We start from the raw sequence: 25,412 nt of genomic DNA, 5'->3' as shown, positions 1-25,412 counted from the left end.
AGGTCTTTCTTCCCATCTCCTCATCTGGATCTGAGGTGACGGATTTGTGGAACAAAGATCAGGATGGATGGAGAAGTTTTCCCAGCTGATTCTGGAACATTTAAAAAATTTTAGAGCCTCCAGCAGCTTCAGGAAGTAGTGCCTGATCTTTGTACAACATACAGTGCACAGTACAGCGTATATAATCAAATAAAGAACTCCACCTGGTGTCTGAACAGAGAACGGCACTGACTGTGCAGTGATGATGAGGAAGAAGAAAAAGCAGGAGAGAGAAGGACAAAGAGGAGCTACAAAACAGCTGGTTAAACTCTCCAGATTCTAAGGAAAGGTGCCTCAGTGCATCCTTCATCATCTCCTTTAGCAAAGGAGACACTGGAGGATCCTTTGTGAAAGGAGAGGGGGTTAGACTGTCCCCCCACCTTAAACACGCTCTGAGCTTAAATAAAGAGAGTTACAGAGTTAAAGTTTCCCATCAAGGTCGAGGAAGAGTGGACCAGAAAAGACTCAGGAGGGATTTTATTTTTGTGACCCAGGACAGAGGAGTGGAAACAAGGAGGTTAGGAAAGGAAAAAGAGGAGATGAGAAGATAAAGAAGATGAGTTTTTTGTTACCTCAGCTTTTTTGCTCCCGCCATCTTTTTCTCCTTCCCCTCATTCTGATCCTCCTCATCCTGTCCTGGATCAAACTCGGGTGGAGGCATTTCGAAAGTGCCTGGTCTCCTCTCCTCTGCTTCAGATCCAGAATCAGAACTCTGATTGGAGGCTGTCAGCCCTTCATCTGGATCTGGATCGAACCGGATTACAGTGGGATATTTTGGGGAGGCTTGGTTCTCCTCACGAGTCAGAAACCGCTTGGAAACACCTCCTCCACTGTCAGCTCCATCATTCTCTTCAGTTTGACCTCCAAAGCCTACAGCTTTGGCAGGACCAGAGTCAGGGACCTTTGTGTCCTCCTCTCCATCAGCCTGAGCAGAAGTCGGGTTCGGGTCTGAAGGTTCAGGTGGAGGTTCGGGTGGAGGTGAGCTGGCAGCAGGTTTGGTGCTTCTCTGGGGGCTCAGAGCTGGTTGTGGTGGGATCCGGAGGGGTCTGAGGTGGACCGGGAACTCTGTCGGGTGGATGGATGTCAGCAGGCGTCCTGGTGCAGAAAGGGGCAGCTGACAGTGGTAACCATGGAAACCTTGTCTGCACACGCACCTGTTAAACTGTCGACACAGCGCCCCGTTACGGCAGGGAGGAGAACACCTGGCTGAAGAAGAAGGAGAGCGCGCTTCATTAACAGAACATTACTGCAGCGTAGACAGCAGTCAAATACCCTGATGTAACAAAGCCGGGCCGATCTCACTGTGAAACCAGCAGCTCATTGGCTAATGGACCATCAGTCATAAGTCATTAGCTAATGAGCATACCACAAATAATCCTCCATTTGAAATGTAGACTTATTATTATTCAATGTGACCCACAACGACAGTCTGAGCCCCAAACTCAGCAGGAAGATGTCTACAGGGGTCAACAAAAAGCTGTTTTCTATGTCTGTTTGCACAGTTATTGCCATCTGGTGGCTTTCAGGCAGAATGCAGCTGTAACACTTATCATTACGCACTTTGTAGCTGAAAGACGGGTTGGTAACATGATCAGGTATAAAAAGAGCATGTTTAGGAGGCAGAGTTTCCTAGAAGGACAGATGAGCAGAGGCTGACCACTCTGCAAAAATCTGCGCCTTCAAACTAGAACAGTTTCAAAATAATGTTCCTTACTGTGAACATATATATGTATATAGATATATATAGCACATCTCTCTCTGTGAGCGTCGGCAGCACTGCATTAAAACATCAGTGCATGTGCTGAGGAACACTTCCAGAAACCAGCGTCTGTGAGCAGCTCGACCTGCAGGTTACTGCTGCATCACTCAATCACTCAGAGAAGCACCTGTACAACTGATCTGTGGTCAGACCCAGATTGGGGGGGGGGCTGAGATTAAAACAGGTTTTTAACTCTGCAGTTTCTCAGGATAACCAGCGTTTTATTCTTTTATTCTCTTTGGTTTGATCTGCATTTCCTGTCTGACAAACAGAAACTCAGCGCCAGCGTTTCCCTCTGTGAGTCTGCAGACCAACTGCTCAACAATGTGACTAAACACAAAACTTCACTCTGCACGCCCTGAGCTGAGTGTGTGTGTGTGTGTGTGTGTGTGTGTGTGTGTGTGTGTGTGTGAGTGAGAGTGTGTGTGTGAGAGAGAGAGAGAGAGAAAGCGAGTCAGAGGCAAAATCTGTTTCTATTCACGAGTTTCTGCTTCAGACAATCCCCATAATCCCGTCCTGAAAGAAACCATTAGGATCCACGTGTGTAAAATTACTTTTATATGTGGCTAATCTGCTCAGAATAACAACACACACACACACACACGTATAATATAATATCCCATTATATCCTGCATGGATTCAGCCCCTGGATCCAGATTAGTCTGAGATATTTTGTCTGGGACGTCCTGATGATGTTTCACAGTCTGATTTGTTTTTGCTGATATGAAGAGAAAAGCTGAAGAACAATCACCCAGTTTATTCTCCTCTCGTTTGGAGCTGAGCCGCTAAACAATAAGTGTTGGAAAAAAAAAATCATCATCTGGATGAACAAATCGATCATGTGACCCTGTGACAGAGGGCGAAAAAAGTTGTTAGGTTTTAGCTAAGAATTCAAATCTGAGTTCAACAGTGAGCGCTCAGTTTTTACGGACTCAGGAAGTGAATTTCCTGCTCATCGTCTCCACTAATGTTTCAGCAGCTTTAGCCGTTTCCATGTTAGCTTCGTTTATCAGCACCAGAGGTTTCCTTTGATTAACAGGAAGAAGCAGGTTCAGATTTTATGAATTAAAAATGAACCGTTAGCTTTGAGAAGCAACTCTGCTTTAAACTTTGTTCTGTGGGAGCGCCTGCAGGTCTGCAGGTGGAGTGCATAAATCCAGCTCTGCATATGGACTCCACCACTCAGCATCATTTCACACTTTAAACTGTGATGCACGCTGACAGCAGCTCCACCTGACCTGCATTATCAGATCCGTCTGTGCAGACTCAGCAACTGGACGCTGGGTGGATGCTATGGGCATCCATCTGGGCTGCACCCTGAGGACCAAAATCAACCAAATCTGCAGATGGATCAGTGTGCATGCTTGTTGCAGGTGTGTGCTGCAGATATGTTAAACTGCGCAGCAAGATGAGTGATGTTGACTAAAATAAAGAACACTTCTAACAAAATTCATGCTAGTGGTGGTTCCCTCACGTTATACTCACGTTTGGTGCATCTCCTAGTTTTAGGCGACAGCATCCATCCAGCACAGCAGCGATCTCCACATACTCGAGGCCTGCAGAGAAAGGAGGCGTTTTAAACTTTAAGACTTGATGTGATGGCATGCCACACATGGTAAGCTCCACACCTCATCACCCGTTGATTCACTTTAGTTTAATTTACAGTCACTACTTTAAAATATTCTATTTATTGTTCAATATCGTTTCTTTGTTAAATGTATTCATTTTTCCATCACACCTTCCAATGTTTATATGGCGTGCACACATATTAACCTTGCAAGGTCAAAGTTCTGTTTTATGTTATATTAATACATCTTTCTTTGTTTGAGTTACCTGGGGGTTGGTGTCTCCTCCTGTCTGGCAAAAGGTGTGGCAAAGGGCTGGGAGACCTGAAGTACTGCTGACAGCCTAATTGGATTGCACCACATGCTTCATTGCCTGGGGGGTGTTTCATGTTTGTTTAAATGTTTTGTATTAGTTGGTTATATGGCAGCCATCTTGTTTTCCCCCGTGTGTGTCATTTGGTTTAGCTAAACCAGTATTTAAGTCCCCCTGTGTGTCATTTCAGCAGGTCAGTTTACCATATGTTTGTTTGAGGTTTTGTTAATTATTATCTTGAGTTTAGTCTATTGAGTTGACCTCTTTTATTGGTCTGCCTGTTTAAGTTTTGGCTTTGTTAAATATATTTTCATATTTTTGGGTCAATAAAACCCGTTTTTTGAATTAAAACCACCTGTGTCCTTTATGCTTTACTGCTTGGTCCCTGACAATTGGTGGCAGCAGTGGGATCATCCAGTATTGGACACAGGTCTTTTTTCTTTTTCTTTTTTTTCTTTCTTCTGTTTTTCCCCATGAGGAGGAAGAATGCATCGTGGTGGCAAGAATGAAAAGAAAAAGGGATCTGCTCAGCAAACCTGCGAAGAGGAGGAAAATGGAGCCTCAGGAGTCACTGAAGTTGTGGAGAGAGTTGAAAAGGAGCCTACTTTGTCTGATCTAGTCAATATGCTACATGCTCACATGGAACAACAGGACATCCGGGATGCAAAACAGAGTGAGTTAAATGCACGACAAGAACAGCGATTTAAAGCCTTTCAACATCAGTTTAGACTTTTGCAGTCAGAAATCCAAGTCAGAACATCACCATCAGATTCTGCAGAAGCTCGCTCTGAATCATTAGAGTTTGATATTCATCCTTCTTCCTCTGTTCAGCAGGCCCAGGCTGAACCAGTTATGACTAATTCCAATCCAGCCATTTCACCAGCATTTCAGTTTCCCCTACAAATAGAGGGCAGATTGGAAAGATTAACTGAAGCTGATGATATTGAACATTTCCTGATCACATTTGAACGTATGGCTACAGCTTATCGATGGCAGAAGTCAGATTGGGTTTTTCATTTGATACCCTTGCTTACTGGTAAAGCTAGAGGTGCCTATGTTCACATGGACATTGATGATTCATTAGACTATGATAAAGTGAAATCAGCTATTCTGTCAAAATATGACATTAACCCTGAAACATATAGGCAAAGATTCAGATCCCTGGACGTTCAACCAGATGAAAGCCCTCGTGAGCTATATGCGAGACTGAAGGAGCTTTATGGGAAATGGATCCAGCCAAAGGGTAAAACTATTCATGACATTGGTGAAACTATAATCTTGGAGCAGTTTCTCACAATGTTATCTCCTGAGCTTCAGGTTTGGATCAGAGAACACAACCCTGGTTCAGCAATGGAAGCGGCTCGGTTAGCTGATGTTTTTGTTGCTGCCAGAAAGAAGGGGCAAGCATTGAGCCATAATGCATGGAAGGTATCGAGGGACACCCGGAAGATACCTCAGCAAAACCATCTGGATTCAGCAAATACAAGCACCAGTAAGAGCTCTCAGTCTACCACTAGACCACCAAAGGCCTCTGGTAAGAAGCTCATTTGTTATCTTTGTGGATTAGAGGGCCATACAAAACCTATGTGCCCAAGAAATTCTGCTAAAATGGTGCAAATGTGTTTTGCTCCTCGTTCTAATGCTGATCCTGAGCAGGAGAGTGACAAATCCATCAAAATGAGCCAGATTGAAGTGAATGGGGTTCTACTCAATGCCCTTCTTGACTCTGGCAGTTCTCGGTCTCTTATTCACTCAGATTTTGCCCCACCTAATATTGTTCGCACCAGTGATACAATTTCAATCTGTTGTGTCCATGGAGATGAGAAAAGATATCCGACAGCTGACATCTACATTAAAGTTCAGGACCAGATGTATCTGCTGAATGTGGGTGTTGTGAACAGTTTGCCTTACTCTGCCGTGTTAGGGCGTGACCTTCCTGTGCTTTTTGATTTGTTGGAGTCTGAGCAGACTGAGGAGTGCAATGTAGCTGTTACCAGAGCTCAGGCTAAGCAAGTCAGTACCCACTCTGAGACCCTGAGTGCCCTGCCCTTTTTTAATGAGGAGTTTGAGACAACTGTGGTGAAGCCACGGAAGACCCGCAGACAAAGAAGGCAGGAGAAATTCAAATTTTCACCTGTGGATACACTAACAGACGCTGAGCCAACACCGTCACCCCTAGGGTTTAATATTCCAACTGAAATTGCTGAACTCCAAAAATCTGATCAATCTTTAATATCTCTTTTCCGGAAGGCCAAAGAAAAGGAACCTGGAGTGGAGCAGGTTAACAGTGAGTACATCTTGCAAAATGACATTCTCTATCGTCAGCAGGGGTCGGTGCTGCAGCTGGTGGTTCCCCAGAAGGTTAGAAACGCCATTCTCACCTTAGGGCATTCTATTCCGTGGGCTGGCCACCTTGGTAAACACAAGACCACAGCTCGCATCAAACATCATTTCTACTGGCCTGGTCTTAGCAAAGATGTGGCTCAGTTTTGTAAAAGTTGCCCACAGTGTCAGATAACATCTGCTAAAATCCCCCATAGAGCTCCACTCCAACCTCTCCCTGTCATCGGCACTCCTTTTGAGCGTCTTGGAATGGATATTGTAGGGCCTGTTGAGAGGAGCAAAGCAGGAAATCGTTACATGCTTGTTGTAACAGATTATGCCACAAAATATCCTGAGGTGTTCCCTTTAAAATCTATAAAGGCCAAGCCCATTGCATTTTGTTTAGTGCAGTTCTTTGCAAGAGTTGGGTTTCCACGAGAAATACTAACTGATCAAGGCACTAACTTCATGTCTACTTTGTTAAAGCAAGTTTATCAGTTGTTGGGTATCCGGGGTCTGAGAACTTCACCATACCACCCTCAAACTGATGGGCTGACAGAACGGTTTAACCAGACATTGAAACAGATGCTCAGGAAGTTTGTCAACGACAGTGGTAACGATTGGGATCAATGGCTGCCATATCTACTCTTTGCTTATAGAGAAGTCCCCCAAGCCTCCACAGGTTTTTCACCTTTTGAGCTGTTGTATGGTTATGAGGTTCGTGGCCCTCTAACTCTGTTAAAGGAGATTTGGGAGGGAGACAAGGTGGAGGGGGGATCCAAGAACATTTTGTCTTATGTCATTCAAATGAGAGAACGGTTGGAGAAAATGGGTGAACTTGCTCAATCACATATGGTGGAGGCCCAGCAGCAGCAGAAGTCTTGGTATGATAAATCTGCTCGTCAGCGTGCGTTTGAGCCAGGACAAAAGGTGCTCGTGCTCCTCCCCAGTGACAACAACAAATTGTTGGCAAAGTGGCAGGGGCCATTTGAAGTCATGAGGAAGCTGGGACCCACCACATATGAGGTGTCCACCCCAGGGCAGTTGCGCTCCAGCAAGGTCTTGCATATAAACCTTCTGAAGGAGTGGGTGGAGCGTATTGAACACAAGGCAGATGCAATGCTCATACGGCGAGTGCCTGAAGAAGATGAAGCAGATGAGCAATATCTACCACCTGCTGGCTCTCTAGATTATGATCTCAGCCATCTCCCAGAGGACAAGCAGCAGCAGGTGAGAGAAATGTGTAAATCAGCAGTCTTTCAAGAGAATCCAGGGAGAACTGACATTGTCGAACATGATATTGTGGTACGAGAAGGTGCCTCTGTGAGACGATTAAGTTACAGGATCCCAGAACGTCTGCTGCCTTCATTGAAGAAGGAAATCGATTTGATGCTATCTCTAGGGATCATTGAAAGATCTAAGAGTGAATGGTGCAACCCTGTGGTCTTGGTACCCAAAAAGGATGAGAGTATGAGGTTCTGCATTGATTTCAGGTACCTGAAATCAAATCCATGTTTGACTCCTACCCGACACCAAGAATTGATGATCTACTTGAACGTCTGGGAAAAGCAAGGTACCTGACCACAATAGATCTGTGTAAGGGTTACTGGCAGGTCCCACTCACTCAACGGTCCAGAGAGTTCACAGCATTCAGAACACCATGGGGGCTTTTCCAATTTACAGTCTTGCCATTTGGACTACATGGAGCTCCAGCAACTTTCCAACAGCTGATGGATCAGGTATTACATGACTGCTCTGACTTTGCTGCTGCTTACTTGGATGATATTGTTATCCACAGCAACACCTGGGAGGAGCATGTGGAACACCTGCGAACTGTTCTGGACCACCTGCACTCAGCTGGGTTGAGGGTGAATCCGTCAAAGTGTGTTTTCGCCGCTGCTGAGACAGAATACCTGGGCCATGTCATCGGCAAGGGGGGTTATCAGGCCACAAGTCAGCAAAATCGAGGCCATGGAATCATCCCCCCTGCCCCAAACAAGGAAGCAGCTGAGATCCTTTTTGGGCATGGCAGGTTTCTACCGTCGTTTCATCCCTCAGTTCTCCAACAGGGCAGCTCTGCTCACAGACCTGACGGGATCACGTTCCCCCAATTACATCCAGTGGACAGAGGAGGCAGTGGCAGCGTTTCATGACATACAACAGTCACTAAGTAAGCAACCGGTTTTGTACAGTCCCAACTTTGATGAACCATTCATATTACAGACTGATGCTTCAGATCGGGGCCTGGGAGCTGTCCTCCTTCAGGAAACCATGGAAGGCCGCCATCCAGTGGCTTACATCAGCCGGAAACTGTTTCCACGGGAAGTTCGGTATTCCACAGTAGAGAAGGAGACCTTAGCGATCAAGTGGGCCCTGGACTCCTTCCGCTACTATCTACTGGGAAGAGACTTCACCTTGGAAACTGATCACAAAGCACTACAGTGGCTTGAGCAGATGAAGGACACAAATGGGCGAATTACCCGCTGGTACCTGGCCTTACAGCCATTCTGATTCACTGTCCACCACGTACCAGGCAAGGAGAACCTTACTGCTGACTATCTCTCTCGCTGTTCCAGCGAGAGCTCTGAAGAGGGGAGGTGTGTGATGGCATGCCACACATGGTAAGCTCCACACCTCATCACCCGTTGATTCACTTTAGTTTAATTTACAGTCACTACTTTAAAATATTCTATTTATTGTTCAATATCGTTTCTTTGTTAAATGTATTCATTTTTCCATCACACCTTCCAATGTTTATATGGCGTGCACACATATTAACCTTGCAAGGTCAAAGTTCTGTTTTATGTTATATTAATACATCTTTCTTTGTTTGAGTTACCTGGGGGTTGGTGTCTCCTCCTGTCTGGCAAAGGGCTGGGAGACCTGAAGTACTGCTGACAGCCTAATTGGATTGCACCACATGCTTCATTGCCTGGGGGGTGTTTCATGTTTGTTTAAATGTTTTGTATTAGTTGGTTATATGGCAGCCATCTTGTTTTCCCCCATGTGTGTCATTTGGTTTAGCTAAACCAGTATTTAAGTCCCCCTGTGTGTCATTTCAGCAGGTCAGTTTACCATATGTTTGTTTGAGGTTTTGTTAATTATTATCTTGAGTTTAGTCTATTGAGTTGACCTCTTTTATTGGTCTGCCTGTTTAAGTTTTGGCTTTGTTAAATATATTTTCATATTTTTGGGTCAATAAAACCCGTTTTTTGAATTAAAACCACCTGTGTCCTTTATGCTTTACTGCTTGGTCCCTGACACTTGATTTAGAAGTAATAAAAGGTAAAAAAAAACCATTCCCTCCTTACAAACAAGCAGGCCGCTATTTGCGGCTGGGTTCACGGTCTTCCAATAAAACATTTAAACATTCCCAGTAAACCGTTACCTCGCAGGTCTTCTGGAAAAAGGAGTCAATTCACAGGCAAACCTTGGATCAAGAGCCGCTGCCCCTCATCAAAGTGACGGGCCAGTGTGACTCCACAGCTGTGTGCAACAGGAAGTGTGAGGGAAACCAGAGAAAGGATTTGTTTGAAAGCTTAACACAAGCAGTCAGCTGATCAAAGGTGTTGGATCACCCTGCAGAGAAAACATGATCCCAAACAGCCAATCAGAGCCCTAAAGACACTGAATCCTGAGCATTAGGGTTCGTGGGTTTTTTCCGAGACAATTGCTCTAAATCCAAAACTGAGTCTGAGATTAACTCAAATCTAGAACGATGAAACCAAAGTGGAAATCACTCTAGAAACACTTCCCAAAGACAAAAAGGTCTTTGGGAGTCTTTCTGGCATCGAGACCACTTAAATCCACCCAAGAACTCTTCCACACCAGGGGAGCTGGTTCTAGGCTGTTGTCCATTGGTACAAGATGCTCCAAAACCAGAGATTAAATATCATTGAAGTCTATTTTACTCACATTCACATTAAAAGTGAAGAAACTGAGACAGTCTGAACAGCAAGTTTCCAAGAGGTCCCAAAACCAAGTCCTGAAGTGGTCAAACTCTGTGCAACACAAGTTATGGAGTCAGTCTGAGGTCACACAAACACCCGAAGATGAGCAGCCAAAAAGTAAATGGGCAAGTTCTCTGGTGCATATTTTGGATGGAGACATTTGTGTGTTAGGCTACACTTTTGGGAAATGCCACTGATGCTTCTCCACTGAAAATAAGTGGAACTAGTTCTAGATTTTAAAGAACGCTGTGGGAGTCGTGGTAACTGTGGGAAGTTCTCCAATATTCATTAACAGAGAAAGTTCTGTCTCGGCAGCAACTTCACTGCAATCCTTTGAAGCCAAGTCCGTAGATCAGTCTGAAAACTGGTCTTTGTGCACCTGGAGACAGCTTCGAAAACATCAAACATCAAATACTGATCCATTTCTCGCTTTGCATCTTTTTGCATGAACGTAACAGAAACACAACTTTATGTTAAACATCTATAATGCAGCTGAAAAAGGCTTAAGAACAATCCGGGCTGCAGGCTTGCTTCAAGAACATCTCGGTATCCCAAGGAAGTGGATGTGGAGGGGAATGTGAGGGTATCTCTGTGACCCGGGTAAGTGGGAGAAAATTGATTATATATATTGTTTAGGCTGGAGATCTTCTGATGTTCAGACATGAAAGCAACAAGGCGGTCTAACAGATATAACTCTGACAGCGATGAATACACCGGGCTCGGGCTTGGTTCGGGTTTCGGGGGTGGCAGCAGAGATGAGACGCTGTTTGTTAAATGTAGCCGACCAAGTGTGGACACAGCTTCTCTGCAGAGGATTTAATCATTACTCACAGCGTACCGGTCGTATTGTAGCAGCACAGGAGGCCCCACTAACTCACACCGGGATCAGTGTGTGTCCAAACAAAGATTTAGCATTACCACACATACAGTCCTGAACCTGTATACACACAGACGGGTGAGTCCGGAGAGAGGCGCAGGGGTACAAGTTAGAGCAAAGACCCCTTCATACAGGAACGGCAGCTGATAGAAATAAGCACGTCGCAAGATTTCTGCTGGTTCACCAGATTAAATTTAAGATTTTAAGACCTTTAATACAAAGACATTCGAAGGATTTTCCTGAGTCTGCAAAGCACGACAAAAAGCTCAGCGTAAATACGTTTTGTTGATGCTTTCACCTGCAGCCTTAGAGCAACACAATCATCGAATAATCCCCAAGTATTCAAACTGCAGAATAATCTGAAGTGTCTGATCATTTCCAGAACCATATTTGCATGATCTGTGGTTTAAAATCATCCTTCTTTATCTTATACTGGAACTTAGTGTGTCCTCTCTCTGAAACAAGTGTTTTAGTGTCTCCCACTTTAAAACAGCTTTCACCTGATCAAATATGATGATCCACAATAGCCAGCAAGTGAAAGTTAAAGCTCTGCTTTCAGAGTCAATCGAATAAATAAAAATCGAAACACATTCAGTTTAGTAGAAACACATCAGAAGCTAAAAATAAGAAATCTTTCCTCAGGAAAGCGACTGAGAACAAATCGTCCTACAAACAGAGTAATGACCCTCCTCCAGGTCATGCAGACCTGCAGACAGCATTTCATTTTGCAGCAGCTTTTATAAAATTAACTGTTTCTCAAACAACTAATCAGTCATCTAATCGCTGCACTTTAAGGAAACAAGGGATTAATGAAGTTAAGCTGCCAACAATAACACGGTGACGGTCATACGAGACTCTTTCTGGGGACGAAGCACAGTGCTGAATCTGAATGAGTGTTTTTATATTTTCATTACAAGCTGTTCTGTTAAAATGACTACAACCTGTGCCACGTCAGGTGCAGGGGGAGGGGCATAAACACACACACACACACACGGTTGTTTCACTGACTTTTCGGGGACATTATCCCAGAGTTTCACCAACACCAAAGACCTACAAGAATGACCCAGAAGTCAGGAAGGAGCCCGAGTCGGCTCGAGTCAGGGAGTCCACAGCTGCTCTGAAACCACGAGCCTGTGTTTGCTTCCTACGCTCTCAGACACTTTGAGCTTCAAAGAATCTGCTTTAGCCTTCAGACACTGAGCAGCTTGTTGGCCTCCACATTTCATCCACAAAGAAAACTACAAACACAAAGCTCGCCCTCAGTCAGTCTGAGCTTTCTCCGTCCTTTATTAACGTGTAGGGTTTTTGGTATTTCCTGTTGTACATCTCCTGTTCCAGAGGGAAACGCTCATTTTAAACATGACCAAAACTTTAAATACTGATGTCGGTGTAGCTTCAGACTTCTCTTAACACTCAGTTTCTTACAGTTTTTTCTACTCTTGGATCTGTGAGGTCATAGAAAAGGCATAGCTCTAGTACGGTCACCTCATGTTGAGAAGCTCCACCCACCTAATATCTATGAGGGGCAACCAATCAGAAGAAAGATCCTTTGTGGGGACAGAAATGAAAACAGCTTGTTTCAGATAGAGAATGAACTGACGGGCTGCATCAAGGCCCAGAACGGCATAAAGAGGGATTATTTTAAACTGTGACTCATGCAAAGCTGCTCTAACAGAGTCCAAGAAAAAAATATGGAACTGAAATAAACAGAATAGATTCACACAGAAATATGTGTGCTAATACACACATTCATACAAAGAAACTTAATATAAGCAGGAAAATGTAAAAGTATCGATACAGGACAAAAATAAAGGTAAACACAGTGTTGAGCATTTAATTACGCAAATAAAATCAAACAAAAACTCGACTTTCTGATTGCTACGTGGACGCAGAGCAGAGCTGCTGTCATTAAACTGATCTACGCTGGTTTTAGTCGCAGCAGCTTCTTCTTCTTCTGTTTGAGATTAAACCGGTGTCAGCAGCAGGGAGGCTTTAAGATGTTTCAGAGTCAGCAGAATCACAGACAGACGTGTGCTGTCCTACACGCTAAGTATTAACATGTTTTATATACGATTCTGTCAGACAGCATCTCCACCGTCAGCCGGCTTCTCTCCTCAGCAGATGTTGCTGTAACGTGGTTCCTGCTGCAGACACTCGGATCATTCAACGTGCAGCATGTGCACGGTGAGAAAAGAAAAGTGGACTTTGTGATGTCTGGCAGATTAACAGCAGAACTTCTTTGATTTGTACAGAAAATCCTTCAAGGATTTTGACTTTTGAATGTTTGCTGCTGAAATTAATGCAACTCTGCAATAAGCAGCATTGTCTTCTTCTGTGGTTTTATGTAGAAAGACCCTCTGCAGACTCAGCAGAAGAAGACTTTTAATGTATTTATCTCACAGCAAACAAACAATGTTTGTTATAAAGAGTTTGTCAGAAGCAAAGTGGCAGATGCTAATGTATGCTAACACGAACACCAAACTCCCCACCTTCTTCTGATTGGCCAGCTTACCAACCTCACTGCGACAGGAGTGACTACCAACTCGCACTCTCCCATTTTACCTGAGCACACCTGCACTTCACCACACAATAACACACAAAATTACACCACATACATGTTGAAGGTCATGTGATCACATCACGTGACAACAATTTCCAATCAAATTAAAAAGATCACTTCATGGGTCAAAGCACCAAAAACAAAGCAAATCAGCTTTACGTAGAGTGTGGGACCAAAAAACGTTGTGCGTACGTTTCATCATGTAGAGCGTTTGGAGAGCATGACGCTAAATCAGCCGCTTCCTCTGACAGCACGCTGAAGCCAACGAGGCCTGCTTCTACACAAACATGTCTGCCTCCTGTCACATGTTGCCTCCTGTGAGATTCCTGACACCCCTCCCCCACCCATCACCTTCACTCAATACCAGGTTGAGATGCAAATGAGGAGACTTCACTCAGGCAAGTCTGCTGGACCAGACGGAGTGAGTCCCCTTGTCCTCAAGACCTGTGCCCCCCAGCTGTGTGGAGTCTTTCATAAACTGTTTATGCTGAGTCTGAGTCTGCAGAGGGTCCCGGTGATGTGGAAGACATCATGCCTCGTCCCTGTACCAAAGACGCCTCGTCCCAGTGGCCCCCAGGATTACAGGCCCGTGGCACTGACCTCCCACATCATGAAGACCCTGGAAAGGCTCATCCTGGACCAGCTGCGACCCATAGTAAGACCACATCTGGATCCCCTTCAGTTCGCTTATCAGCCTCGTCTCGGAACAGAGGACGCCATCATCTACCTGCTCAATCGTGTCTACACCCATCTGGACCAGCCGGCGAGCACTGTGAGGGTCATGTTTTTTGACTTTTCCAGTGCTTTCAACACCATCAGGCCGACCCTCCTGGGTGATAAGTTAGCAGCGATGCAGGTGGATGCTTCTCTGGTGTCCTGGATTGTTGATTACCTGACAGGAAGACCACAATATGTACGTCTCCCACAGTGTGTGTCTGACAAGGTGATTAGCAACACAGGGGCACCACAGGGGACTGTCCTCTCCCCCTTCCTCTTCACCCTCTACACCACAGACTTCAGCCACTGCACAGAGACCTGCCATCTTCAGAAGTTTTCTGATGACTCTGCGGTGGTTGGATGCATCAGCAGGGATGATGAGACAGAGTACCGGGCTGTGGTCGACTCCTTTGTCACGTGGTGTGAGCAGAATCATCTGCAGCTCAACGTGGCAAAGACCAAGGAACTGATCGTGGACTTCAGGAAGACCAGGAAACACTTGACCCCTGTTTCAATCCAGGGGGTCAGTGTTGACATTGTGGAGGACTATAAATACCTTGGAGTACACATTGACAATAAACTGGACTGGGCTAAAAACACCACAGCACTTTACAGGAAGGGCCAGAGTCGTCTCTATTTTTTGAGGCGACTGAGGTCCTTCAACATCTGCCAGAAAATGCTGAGGATTTTCTATGAGTCTGTTGTGGCCAGTGCGATCCTCTATGCTGTTGCATGCTGGGGGAGCAGGCTGAGGGTCGCAGATGCCAACAGACTTAATAAACTGATCCGTAAGGCCAGCAATGTTGTGGGGATGGAGCTGGACTCCCTCAAGGTGGTGTCGGAGAGGCGGATGCTGTCCAAGATAAAGACAATGTTGGATAACACCTCCCACCCACTCCATGACATGTTGGTCAGTCACAGGAGCTCGTTCAGTGAGAGACTGAGATTACCGAAAAGCACCACTGAACGACACAGGAAATCATTCCTGCCTGTGGCCATCTCCCTGTACAACGCATCCACTTAACACACTGTTTGCTGCTACAGCTACACATGTTTCTTTTCCAACTATTTATTTATAAGTGACTTATGTATGTATGTATGTATATATATGTATATATTGTACTATTCTTAGTTAGCGTATTGTCTGTCTTGTCTTAATGTTGGTTTAAAATGGAGCACTGTAACAAAAAATAATTTCCCCCAGGGATCAATAAAGTATTCTGATTTCCCCCCTTAAACCGGCTCTGTTTAAACACACACTGTTTATAAGGACGATAACCCCGACCTGAGCCTGAATCTACCCCTAAACCCGCACGGTCAACACACACACACACACACACACACACACACACACACACACACACACACACACACACACACACACACACACACACACACACACACACACACACACACACACACACATTCCTGAGCTGCCTTACGGTCACACTACATCACAGACAGGTAGACCAGATGCTCTCAGACATGTTGTTCAGGGTAATCCAGCTGTTTTAATGTGTCCAGCACCTGGAAAGCAGCCTCACCTGAGGCCTGCACGATGAAGCAGGACTTTGGTCTTATCCATAAATATGAATGTAAGGATTTCAAAAATAAGAACAGCATAACATGTTTTGCATCGAATATGAACAGAGACATCAAACATCTAGTTTGATAAAAATATGTTTGAGCTTTAATATCTGTAATTCTGTTCACATGTCGACTGTTTTAAAGATATCAGTCCCCTCCTGCAAACTTGAGCTGCCTACAGCTGTCCAAATCCATCTTCAAGCAGCTCTACGTGCCCAAAAGTGCTCCCACAAACATCTGTGCATTCTCCTGATGGGAGGTGGTCAGCTCCTCCCAGACCTGGGTCAGGGCATCCGTGAGCTCCTGCGGTGCAATACACAAACCTCACCTCTGGATTCAGGTCTGAGGAGCATGAGCGCCGATCGGTGGCATCAATGCCTTCGTCATCAAAGAAATGCCTGCACACTCTGAGGCCAGGCATCGTCCTCCACCAGGAGGGGTCTGGGGCCTGCTGCAGGTGGACCCGGCCTGACAGAGTCTGAGGATTTCATCCTGGTTTCTAAGGACACTCAGGTACCGGTAGCTAACACCCGGAGGTCTGTGGGACCGTCCGAGGATTTTCCTCCCCAGGGTGCCAGGCCGGTCCTGCTGGATGTGGCTGAAGGGTCGTAACGTTCACCGCGGCATCTCCAGACTCTGTCTCTTGTGCTCAGTGTGAGCCTGCTCTCCTCCACTAGAGCTGGACCTGTTGGTTCTGCACAGTGATGTGAGCAAAGATTCCCGTGCAGCAGGTTTGGCCCTCCTGCAGTCTGATTCTGACAGTCAGTCGGTCAGAAACGTGCACGAGGAGCACGATGGAGGTCTTACTGTAGCATTTGTGCAGTGCTCCTCCTGCTCCTCAGGGAGATGCTCTTCCACAGCTCCCGTGGACACAGAGGAGGAGCCGGTGCACCTGTGCAGCAGGTCCCAGCAGTTGGATGACACCAGCAGAGCACAAAGCAGAACTAGAGAGAAATCGGTCAGGATGAATAATACCTGCACAACCACTCACCTGAGGGTCACACCTGCACAGCCTGAAGCTGAAGTCCTGTTGTGTCTGTGATGATAGAGATTTAAACAGCAGACAGCACACCTGCGGGACTCGCTGTGATGACAAGCCAACACAAAGCACACAACCAAAGCTCCTCACTCAGCTGAGCCTGTTTACACACGGGTGTGACGTCACCGTGACCAGGACACACAAAGTTTTTTGTTCTCTCCTCTCAGATGATTTCAGACATGAAGTGAGCCGCAGACCGACAGCAGCCCGGCTGATTATAAGTGAGTTATTTGGGTTGGTGATGTGGAATGTGACGGTGATGGTCATATGTGCGGTGCTCACCCTCTCGGAGCTGCTCTCCGGCGGTCCCCGGGCTTCCCTCCGCTCCCCCGCGGTGCTGCCGTGGTTGTGCCCGCGCTCAGCCTCCTCCCCCCGGCCGGGCTCGTCTCCAGTCCCGCGTGCTGTTGTGCTGCGGAGCAGAGCGCTGCAGCCCAGCAGGTCCAGAGGCAGAGCTCACAGAGCCGCATGTTCTCCGCAGGAGCTCCGAGTTCAGCTGCAGCTGAGAGGTTCAGGCTCTCTGTCAGTGTGGGACATCCGAACACCCACAGCCGCTGCTGCCGCCAGCCAACTGGAAGAGAGCAGCAGCCAAGCAGCCAATGAGAGGCCAGAGGCGGGCGAAGGAGGCAAGGAGGGAAGGAAAGGAGGGAGAGGAGTGTGCTGTGGAGAGCCTGTGCTGATGGTCTTCTGCGGTGGCTGTTCTCTGGCACCAGAGGGTGCCATCACAAACACCTGACTGTGTGTGTGTGTGTGTGTGTGTGTGTGTGTGTGTGTGTGTGTGTGTGTGTGTGTGTGTGTTAACTTGCTTTTCACATCTCTCCCTTCATGCAGTGATCTCTGCTTTCACTCTATATTCTGGTCATGTCCACTTTTCAACCAATCAGGATTCAGCCTCTGCATCATTGTAGGGTCTTCACCTCACAATAGGCTTTTTGAGGAGGCCGAAGAGCTTATTGCGATTTGGTGCTACATAAAAAAAACTGAACTGAATGGGCTGTCAGCCTTCTGCAGGACTGCACGCGAGCACGTCTGCGTCGGCTGCACACCTGTCTGCACAGACAAATAAGACACAAATGCAGCACCGTAACTTCAGCATTACTGTGTAAGCTGTCAGCAGCCTGGGATCAACAAATAGTTCTTAAGTCTTTTATCAAATGCGTGTTTTACTCGTTTTATGACATGTAACCTCAGTTTCTGTCAGGATGAAGCTGAACCATCGCTTATTCAGATGCCCCTCTGTGTGTCAGTGATTGACAGACCCATGAGGTTATCCTCACTTAAGTTAAGATCAGATTAAGATCTGACCGGGGAGTTTCCTGACTATGGATCCAAAACACTGATCTGTAACGTGGACAGCTGCAGGAGTTATGGATGGACTGGTTCTTATTTACTCTCTAGTCAAGCACTCAAAGCACTTTATACAGCACGCCGCATTCACACAGGCACATTTGCTTTTCCCAACTTAGTGCTTTCCAGCATTCACACTCCGATGGATGCATCAATATCTTGCCCAAGGATCTTTGGCTGGTGCAGTCAGGGATAGACCACCAACCTTCTGATTAGCAGACGAATACACACTCCCTGCTGATCCACAGAACACTGTAAATACAGTAAATTCTGATGTTTGTGAATGCTCTTTATTATTTCACAGAAACATGTAAAACATAATTAAATAAAACCTAATGTAGCAAAATATGTGCAACTGCTAAAACTTTAGGTCCTTATTGCGGGTTAAACGTAACGATGCTATGGAAACGAAGTTGTCTTTTTTAGAGCTTCCTTCACAGACTTCCGGACATTTGCAGCTCGGATAATTTGAAGCTTTTGTTTTGAAAGCAGCGGCCGGAAGTAGGTTGTGTGTAGCCGTGTGTTGCTAATGCAGGGCTAGCTCTGAGGCTGCAGATGAAGAACAGTTCCTGCTGCAAAAGAAGCGACAGCGGGTCTTTAGCACAGTTTGGCCCGCTTTAATAATCGTGTCGGTTTAACACGAACTGGGTCAGCTCACACACCCTGACACGGACACCCGGACACGGAGAGCTGGGGGCAGGAGTGGCGGTTCGCTCAGGTATCCGGGTTCGTTAGCTTGTTGCGGGGCAGCGGGATGGATCTGTTCGACGATCTGCCGGAACCGACTCAGACCTCCGGTGAGTTAACGGGAAGGTTTGACGTTAGCAGCAGGGCTAAGGCTCCATCACAGAGCCGAGTGAGCTAACGTTAGCGTTACTGCTGCGGGAGCCGTGCTTCAGTTCACACCCCACAGACATGACTGATCGATTACGCATCGATTCGTCGGTCAGCAGCTGCAGGTTTCATTAGCTCAGCGACAGTTTTTCACCTCTAAAATGTGAAATCTGACTGTGTAAAAACACTAAATAGTCAGCAAAGCACCGGGAAAATTAAAAGTGACGTATTTCCTTCCATAACGTGGTTGTAGTGAATTACATTTTTTTCTAAAACTCGATATATCCGCGTAAACTCGCAGTTATTGATCTCTTTGATTATTAATAACTGGTATCAGTGAGGAACAGCCAGACAGGCTGTCTCTGAATCATCACCATCTTATCATCTCACACCCCCCCCCCCCCCCCCTCCTCCTCTGCATGTACGTCCCTCCTCTGCACATGCGCAGACCATCTCACCCTTAGATGCTCCTGGCCTCACTTTCCATATCAGTCACGGCTCTTTACCGTTCCTGCTCTCACCTCCACACTCCTACCTTTCTTTCTGTCTGGCTGCCCTCAAACACACCTTCCTCCTCCTCTTCCTCCTCCTCCATCTTTATCCAGCAGGAGGATGTTTTCCACCAGCACCCTTTGCAAACGGACAAAAACCCGTAGCTGGTGCTCCTAAACAGGTCTATGAATTCAATAAAAGTATAAAGAAAAGTGTGAAATTCCACGAGCTGAGATGTGGAGTGTTTGATTTTGGTGATGTTAGACTGTGATGAATGCAGGAACAAACGCAGGTAAATGGCGAGGGTTGTGTCAGGAAGGACATCGGGCTAATGTTTGATGCGATTCCTCCTCAGGTCCTGCTCTAGCACCGCTCACAACTCCACCCCCAACCACCAGAGAAGAAGAGGAGGAGGAGAAAAGGTTGAAACGGAAACGAGATGAAGCACACAGGGAGGAGGAGGAGGAGGAGGTCAAGAAGGTTTGCAAAGAAGGTCTTCAGCTGTTCCACCACAATGTTTGTTTGCTTCTTTTCCTCCAATCAGACGCGAGCACACGTGAATACGACTCGCAGAGGCGAGGGCGGACGCCGCCGGTCTCACGCTCTCTTTGTGTGTCTAGGCCTCCCAGTGCTCAGAGGATACGTGGCGGCGAGGCGTGGCGAGCGCGAGGAGATGCAGGACGCTCACGTGCTGCTGCCGGACATGAGCGGCTGTCTGTCCACGCTGCCAGGAAACGTGTAAGAGGAAGTCACGCCCACCAATCATGATCGGTCACAGCTCCTCCGTGTGGTCTCTCTGACGTCGTGTCTTTGTCTGCAGGTCCCGAGTTTCGTATTTCGCCGTGTTCGACGGCCATGGCGGCGCTCGAGCCTCTGGATTCGCCGCTGAGAACCTCCATCACACTCTCGCCAAGAAGTTCCCCACAGGTGAGTTTCCTCCACGCTGTTCACGACCCGCAGTGGTCAATCCCCCCTCGCTCTTATTTTGAAAGTCCAGTTGCTGCTGTCTCCTGTTTCCCTGCTCGCTGTGCGGTCATAGACGTGATTGGATGGATGATGGATGAGGCAGCTGCTTGTTTTAATGCCGCAGTAATAATAGTGATGTTAAATCTGACATAAATCATGTTTAATTATTAGAAGATTTAAACTGCTTTAATATCACGTCATGTCCACAAGAGGGCGCAGTAGTCCAGAGAGACCCAGAGTCATCTGTAAGTTTACTTTGACATAAACGTGCGAGAGAGCCGTGGTGCCTTCTCATTGGTTAAAGCACGTCGTCTCTTTCAGGAGATGCTGAAAACGCAGACAAGCTGATTAAGAGGTGTCTCCTGGACACGTTCAAGCAGACCGACGAAGACTTCCTGAAGAAGGCCTCGAGCCAGTAAGACTCTGAGCGCCAGTGTGCCGCAGCTGTTTTTAAATGTGGAGCAGGAAAAGTTGACGAGCTGTTTGTGTGGACAGGAAACCGGCGTGGAAGGACGGCTCCACGGCCACCTGCGTGCTGGTGGTGGACGACATGGTGTACGTGGCCAACCTGGGAGACAGCAGGGTGAGCCGGCGTTTCTTCACCTCCACCTGCGCTTCTTTTTCTTCCTGTCTTAAGCTTCCTGCTGCGACGTTTCCGTGTCTGCAGGCAGTCATGTGTCGGATGGAGGCGGCGGCAGACGGACAGAGGAGGTCGCTGACTCTGGCGCTCAGTAAGGAGCACAACCCGACCATCTACGAGGAGAGGATGAGGATCCAGAGAGCCGGCGGCACCGTCAGGTCCGAATCCTTACCGTCCTCCACCAGCGCCTCTCGGCCTCAGCTAACGGTGATGTGTTCGTGTCTCCGCAGGGATGGCCGCGTGCTCGGTGTCCTGGAGGTGTCTCGCTCCATCGGGGACGGTCAGTACAAACGCTGTGGCGTCATTTCGACCCCTGACCTGAGGAGGTGTCAGCTCACGCCCAATGACAGGTAAGGAGAGACCAAAAGGTGCTCCACGAATGTAGAAACAGAATCGTGACGTTTAAAACAGCCTGGTCTGTGTACCTGAGCTCACCTGAGCATCAGTGTAGTGACAGTGAAGGTGGAGCTACATCAGTGCACAGCCCGTTGGCGCCAATGAGAGAGTGATGGAGAGTTCACTAACTAGAAATAAAACGTGTTTAATACATAAGATGCTGCACAGTAGAAACAACTGGAAACAGCTGGATTTGGACCTAAACAGCTTTGGTTTGCTGTGATCTGGGAGGCAGGTGTGTGAGCACTGTCCCTGCTCTCTGCAGGTTCCTCATCCTGGCCTGTGACGGCCTGTTCAAAGTGTTCTCAGCCGACGAAGCCGTGAAGTTCGTCCTCGGCGTCCTCCAGGTATCAGCCCGTCCTCCTTAACACCAATCACAAGTCGCTGCATCAGCAGGAAGTGCGACGGATGAGTGTAACAAAATAAGAGCGCAGTTAGCGTGTCTGCAGATTAGCTTCATGTAACTTTGGATTGTTTTTCATCTGTGAGGGTGTAATCTGTCACCCAGGTAATCTAAGGAGCTCAGGAAGAAAAGCAACCGTTTCTTTACGTTTCATGAAGACGTTTGACCTCTCACTGTAGGATGGTGGAAGCTGGACCCTTAATCGAATCGAGGAGGGGGCCCAAGGGTCCATCTTTCACCATCTCACAGTGAGAGGTGAGACGTCTTCATGACACTTAAAGAAACAGTCGCTTTCCTTCCTGAGCTCCTTTAGGCTACATGTTCAATCGAGGCTCTGCTTCATAGTTTAGACTTATAAATACAGTGGGGCAAAAAAGTATTTAGTCAGCCACCGATTGTGCAAGTTCCCCCACCTAAAATGATGACAGAGGTCAGTAATTTGCACCAGAGGTACACTTCAACTGTGAGAGACAGAATGTGAAAAAAAAATCCATGAATCCACATGGTAGGATTTGTAAAGAATTTATTCGTAAATTAGGGTGGAAAATAAGTATTTGGTCACCTCAAACAAGGAAAATCTCTGGCTCTCACAGACCTGTAACGTCTTCTGTAAGAAGCTTTTCTGTCCCCCACTCGTTACCTGTATGAATGGCACCTGTTTGAACTCATCATCTGTATAAAAGACACCTGTCCACAGCCTCAAACAGTCAGACTCCAAACTCCGCCATGGCCAAGACCAAAGAGCTTTTGAAGGACACCAGGAAAAGTATTGTAGACCTGCACCAGACTGGGAAGAGTGAATCTACAATAGGCAAGCAGCTTGGTGTGAAAAAATCAAATGTGGGAGCAATCATCAGAAAATGGAAGACATACAAGACCACTGATAATCTCCCTCGATCTGGGGCTCCACGCAAGATCTCATCCCGTGGGGTCAAAATGATCATGAGAACGGTGAGCAAAGATCCCAGAACCACACGGGGGGACCTGGTGAATGACCTGCAGAGAGCTGGGACCAAAGTAACAAAGGTCACCATCAGTAACACACTACAACGGCAGGGAATCAAATCCCGCAGTGCCAGACGTGTTCCGCTGCTGAAGCCAGTGCATGTCCAGGCCCGTCTGAAGTTTGCCAGAGAGCACATGGATGATACAGCAGAGGATTGGGAGAATGTCATGTGGTCAGATGAAACCAAAGTAGAACTTTTTGGTATAAACTCAACTCGTCGTGTTTGGAGGAAGAAGAATACTGAGTTGCATCCCAAGAACACCATACCTACTGTGAAGCACGGGGGTGGAAACATCATGCTATGGGGCTGTTTTTCTGCCAAGGGGACAGGACGACTGATCCGTGTTAAGGACAGAATGAATGGGGCCATGTATCGTGAGATTTTGAGCCAAAACCTCCTTCCATCAGTGAGAACTTTGAAGATGAAACGAGGCTGGGTCTTCCAACATGACAATGATCCAAAACACACCGCCCGGGCAACAAAGGAGTGGCTCCGTAAGAAGCATTTGAAAGTCCTGGAGTGGCCTAGCCAGTCTCCAGACCTCAACCCCATAGAAAATCTGTGGCGGGAGTTGAAAGTCCGTGTTGCTCGGCGACAGCCCCAAAACATCACTGCTCTCGAGAAGATCTGCATGGAGGAATGGGCCAAAATACCAGCTACTGTGTGTGCAAACCTGGTAAAGACCTATAGTAAACGTTTGACCTCTGTTATTGCCAACAAAGGTTATGTTACAAAGTATTGAGTTGTATTTTTGTTATTGACCAAATACTTATTTTCTACCCTGATTTACGAATAAATTCTTTACAAATCCTACCATGTGGATTCATGGATTTTTTTTCCACATTCTGTCTCTCACAGTTGAAGTGTACCTCTGGTGCAAATTACTGACCTCTGTCATCATTTTAGGTGGGGGAACTTGCACAATCGGTGGCTGACTAAATACTTTTTTGCCCCACTGTATGTTTTAGAAAAAGAGACTGTATGCAAAAGATGGAGACACCCACTGCAAGGTCACCCACTGGTTTTGGCCTTAATCCAGTTAAACATGTGAGTTCTGCTGGGTGACCTTCATCCTCCTCTTCATGCCTACAGGACGGGAGCAAAGAGAAGGGGGCGGGGCAGATGGAGGAGGAGCGGCGGTTCGAGGCCGCCTGTCAGCAGCTGGCAAGCGAGGCGGTCAGACGAGGCTGCGCTGACAACGTCACTGTGATCCTGGTTTCTATTGGCTACTGAACTCACCGTCCTCATCTTTGTTTCTGTGTTCTTGCTGCTGTAACGTCCGCTTCTTTTACAATAAAAAAAATTTATTTTCCGTCTCCATCAGCTGATTTGTCCCATCAGTGTTTGAATTTGTTAACTTTATTAACACAAACGGGACATAAAGAGGAAACCCATCAGACCGTGCAGCCCGATCATTAAACAACACAGCAGGGACAGGTTTTTTTCTTCTTCTGTGATGCAACAAAAAGTCCAGCTGGATGAAGAAAACATTTCAAATTCTAATTTTATTTGTCTCATGCACAGTATGATATGCAGTGAAATGCTTACACAACTGCTCGTGGCCTAAAGAAACAGAAAATTAAAGTTGAAAATAAAATAACTGTATAAACAAAATACACAGTATAGAAATATATAGGAATGTATGAAGAAATATAAATATATATATACAATAACGGCAACTGTACAGTATTAAGTGGAAATGAAGAACTATAATGTCCAGTGTTGTGCAATCCACATTTGTAAGTCTTTTGCAGTGCAAATATGCTTTTAGTGATGAAGTGATTCGATTAGATGTTCAATGTTTCATCGTAACTTCTGATAAAAAGCTATGTACGCCATTTTTTCTGCCAATAAACAGGAAACGAAAGGTGAAATTATGCTGGTGAAAGTCAAACGTTTCAGTTTGTTGGCCTCGAAAGATTACGTGCATTTTATTCCTCACAGAAGTCGGTTTGCAGCAGCGAAAAACACTGAAAACATGCAAACATCTTTTTTTAAAAGAGATTTGAAACTACAATTAATAAAAGAAAACTAATAACATAATTTTGTAGGGCTAAAATATATTTGTATAGTTTTTTTTAAATATTTTGTCAATATATTTGTTCTAATCTGAATTTTAAAACAAATGCATATACACTACACATAAAACCTTAAATATTTATGCATTTAAGTAGTAGTGCCTGTTATTTACTACATGTTGAGTTTTAATTCAGTCAGTGAAAGAAAATCAAAAAACAATTACGAGTAGGTGTGGGTTCAAAAAGATCGATATTAGCTTGAATAACACGATATCGATTCATTAAATCCTGAATGATTTTTAAATATAAATTTATTTTGACAGAATCTCAGGTTAAAGCTCACAAAACTATTTCAACAACCACCAAACAGCTAAAACAGTAAGTGAGAAGCACAAAGATGTAAACGCAGAGTGTGGATCGTCCACAGACGCCGTCGGCGCTGAGAGTCGACGGCTCACAGATCCTGAAGCTGCAGGTTTCGTCACTCTGACCAACACTGACTGAACCAGCAGCAAAAGAAGATCAAACTGCGCTTCACGTTTGATAACCATGCTCATGAGCTCCCTCTGACTTTGGCTGCTGTA

At 46.2% G+C, this 25,412-nt stretch overlaps 2 protein-coding genes across 11 annotated transcripts in view; one reads left to right on the top strand and one right to left on the bottom strand.

The window, feature by feature from the left end:
• ltbp4 (latent transforming growth factor beta binding protein 4) overlaps window positions 1-17,270 on the bottom strand; it is a 65,851-nt gene extending 48,581 nt beyond the window's left edge. For all 7 annotated transcript variants that reach the window (XM_085429240.1, XM_085429244.1, XM_085429242.1 and 4 more), the window contains exons 1-3: window positions 17,011-17,270; window positions 3,284-3,354; window positions 612-1,245 (exon numbers count right to left, since the gene is read on the bottom strand). In XM_085429240.1, coding sequence (XP_085285366.1) covers window positions 612-1,245; window positions 3,284-3,354; window positions 17,011-17,195 — 890 coding nt within the window. In that variant the 5' untranslated portion in view covers window positions 17,196-17,270. The remainder of the gene's footprint in view (window positions 1-611; window positions 1,246-3,283; window positions 3,355-17,010) is intronic.
• A 1,284-nt stretch (window positions 17,271-18,554) lies between these two features.
• ilkap (integrin-linked kinase-associated serine/threonine phosphatase) lies at window positions 18,555-24,677 on the top strand. 4 transcript variants are annotated; one of them, XM_085429255.1, is made up of 10 exons: window positions 18,812-18,869; window positions 19,754-19,891; window positions 20,019-20,136; window positions 20,219-20,325; window positions 20,686-20,779; window positions 20,860-20,947; window positions 21,032-21,162; window positions 21,235-21,354; window positions 21,666-21,747; window positions 23,903-24,677. In XM_085429255.1, the coding sequence occupies exons 1-10, from the start codon at window positions 18,827-18,829 to the stop codon at window positions 24,041-24,043; spliced, it is 1,062 nt and encodes a 353-aa protein (XP_085285381.1). In that variant the 5' UTR covers window positions 18,812-18,826; the 3' UTR covers window positions 24,044-24,677. The 4 variants fall into 4 exon arrangements, with proteins under 4 accessions (XP_085285377.1, XP_085285381.1, XP_085285380.1 ...); XM_085429251.1 differs by lacking the exon at window positions 21,666-21,747 and having other exon boundaries at window positions 18,555-18,869; window positions 23,903-24,676; XM_085429254.1 differs by lacking the exon at window positions 18,812-18,869 and having other exon boundaries at window positions 19,748-19,878.
• The last annotated feature ends 735 nt before the right edge of the window (window positions 24,678-25,412 follow it).

Source organism: Rhamphochromis longiceps, linkage group LG14 (genome assembly GCF_057381845.1).
Source record: "Rhamphochromis longiceps isolate RC_006_pf linkage group LG14, R_longiceps_female_GT1.1, whole genome shotgun sequence".
Lineage (NCBI taxonomy): Eukaryota > Metazoa > Chordata > Actinopteri > Cichliformes > Cichlidae > Rhamphochromis > Rhamphochromis longiceps.
The sequence above is the reverse complement of the archived record's forward strand: the minus strand, read 5'-3'. Positions and strand labels throughout refer to the sequence as shown.

Coding starts and splice junctions, on each gene's coding strand:
- ilkap (XM_085429255.1), top strand. CDS start 18,827: ATGGATCTGTTCGACGATCTGCCGGAACCGACTCAGACCTCCG. Junction 20,948..21,031: donor CCAACCTGGGAGACAGCAGG/GTGAGCCGGCGT, acceptor CCGTGTCTGCAG/GCAGTCATGTGTCGGATGGA. Junction 21,163..21,234: donor AGAGCCGGCGGCACCGTCAG/GTCCGAATCCTT, acceptor GTGTCTCCGCAG/GGATGGCCGCGTGCTCGGTG.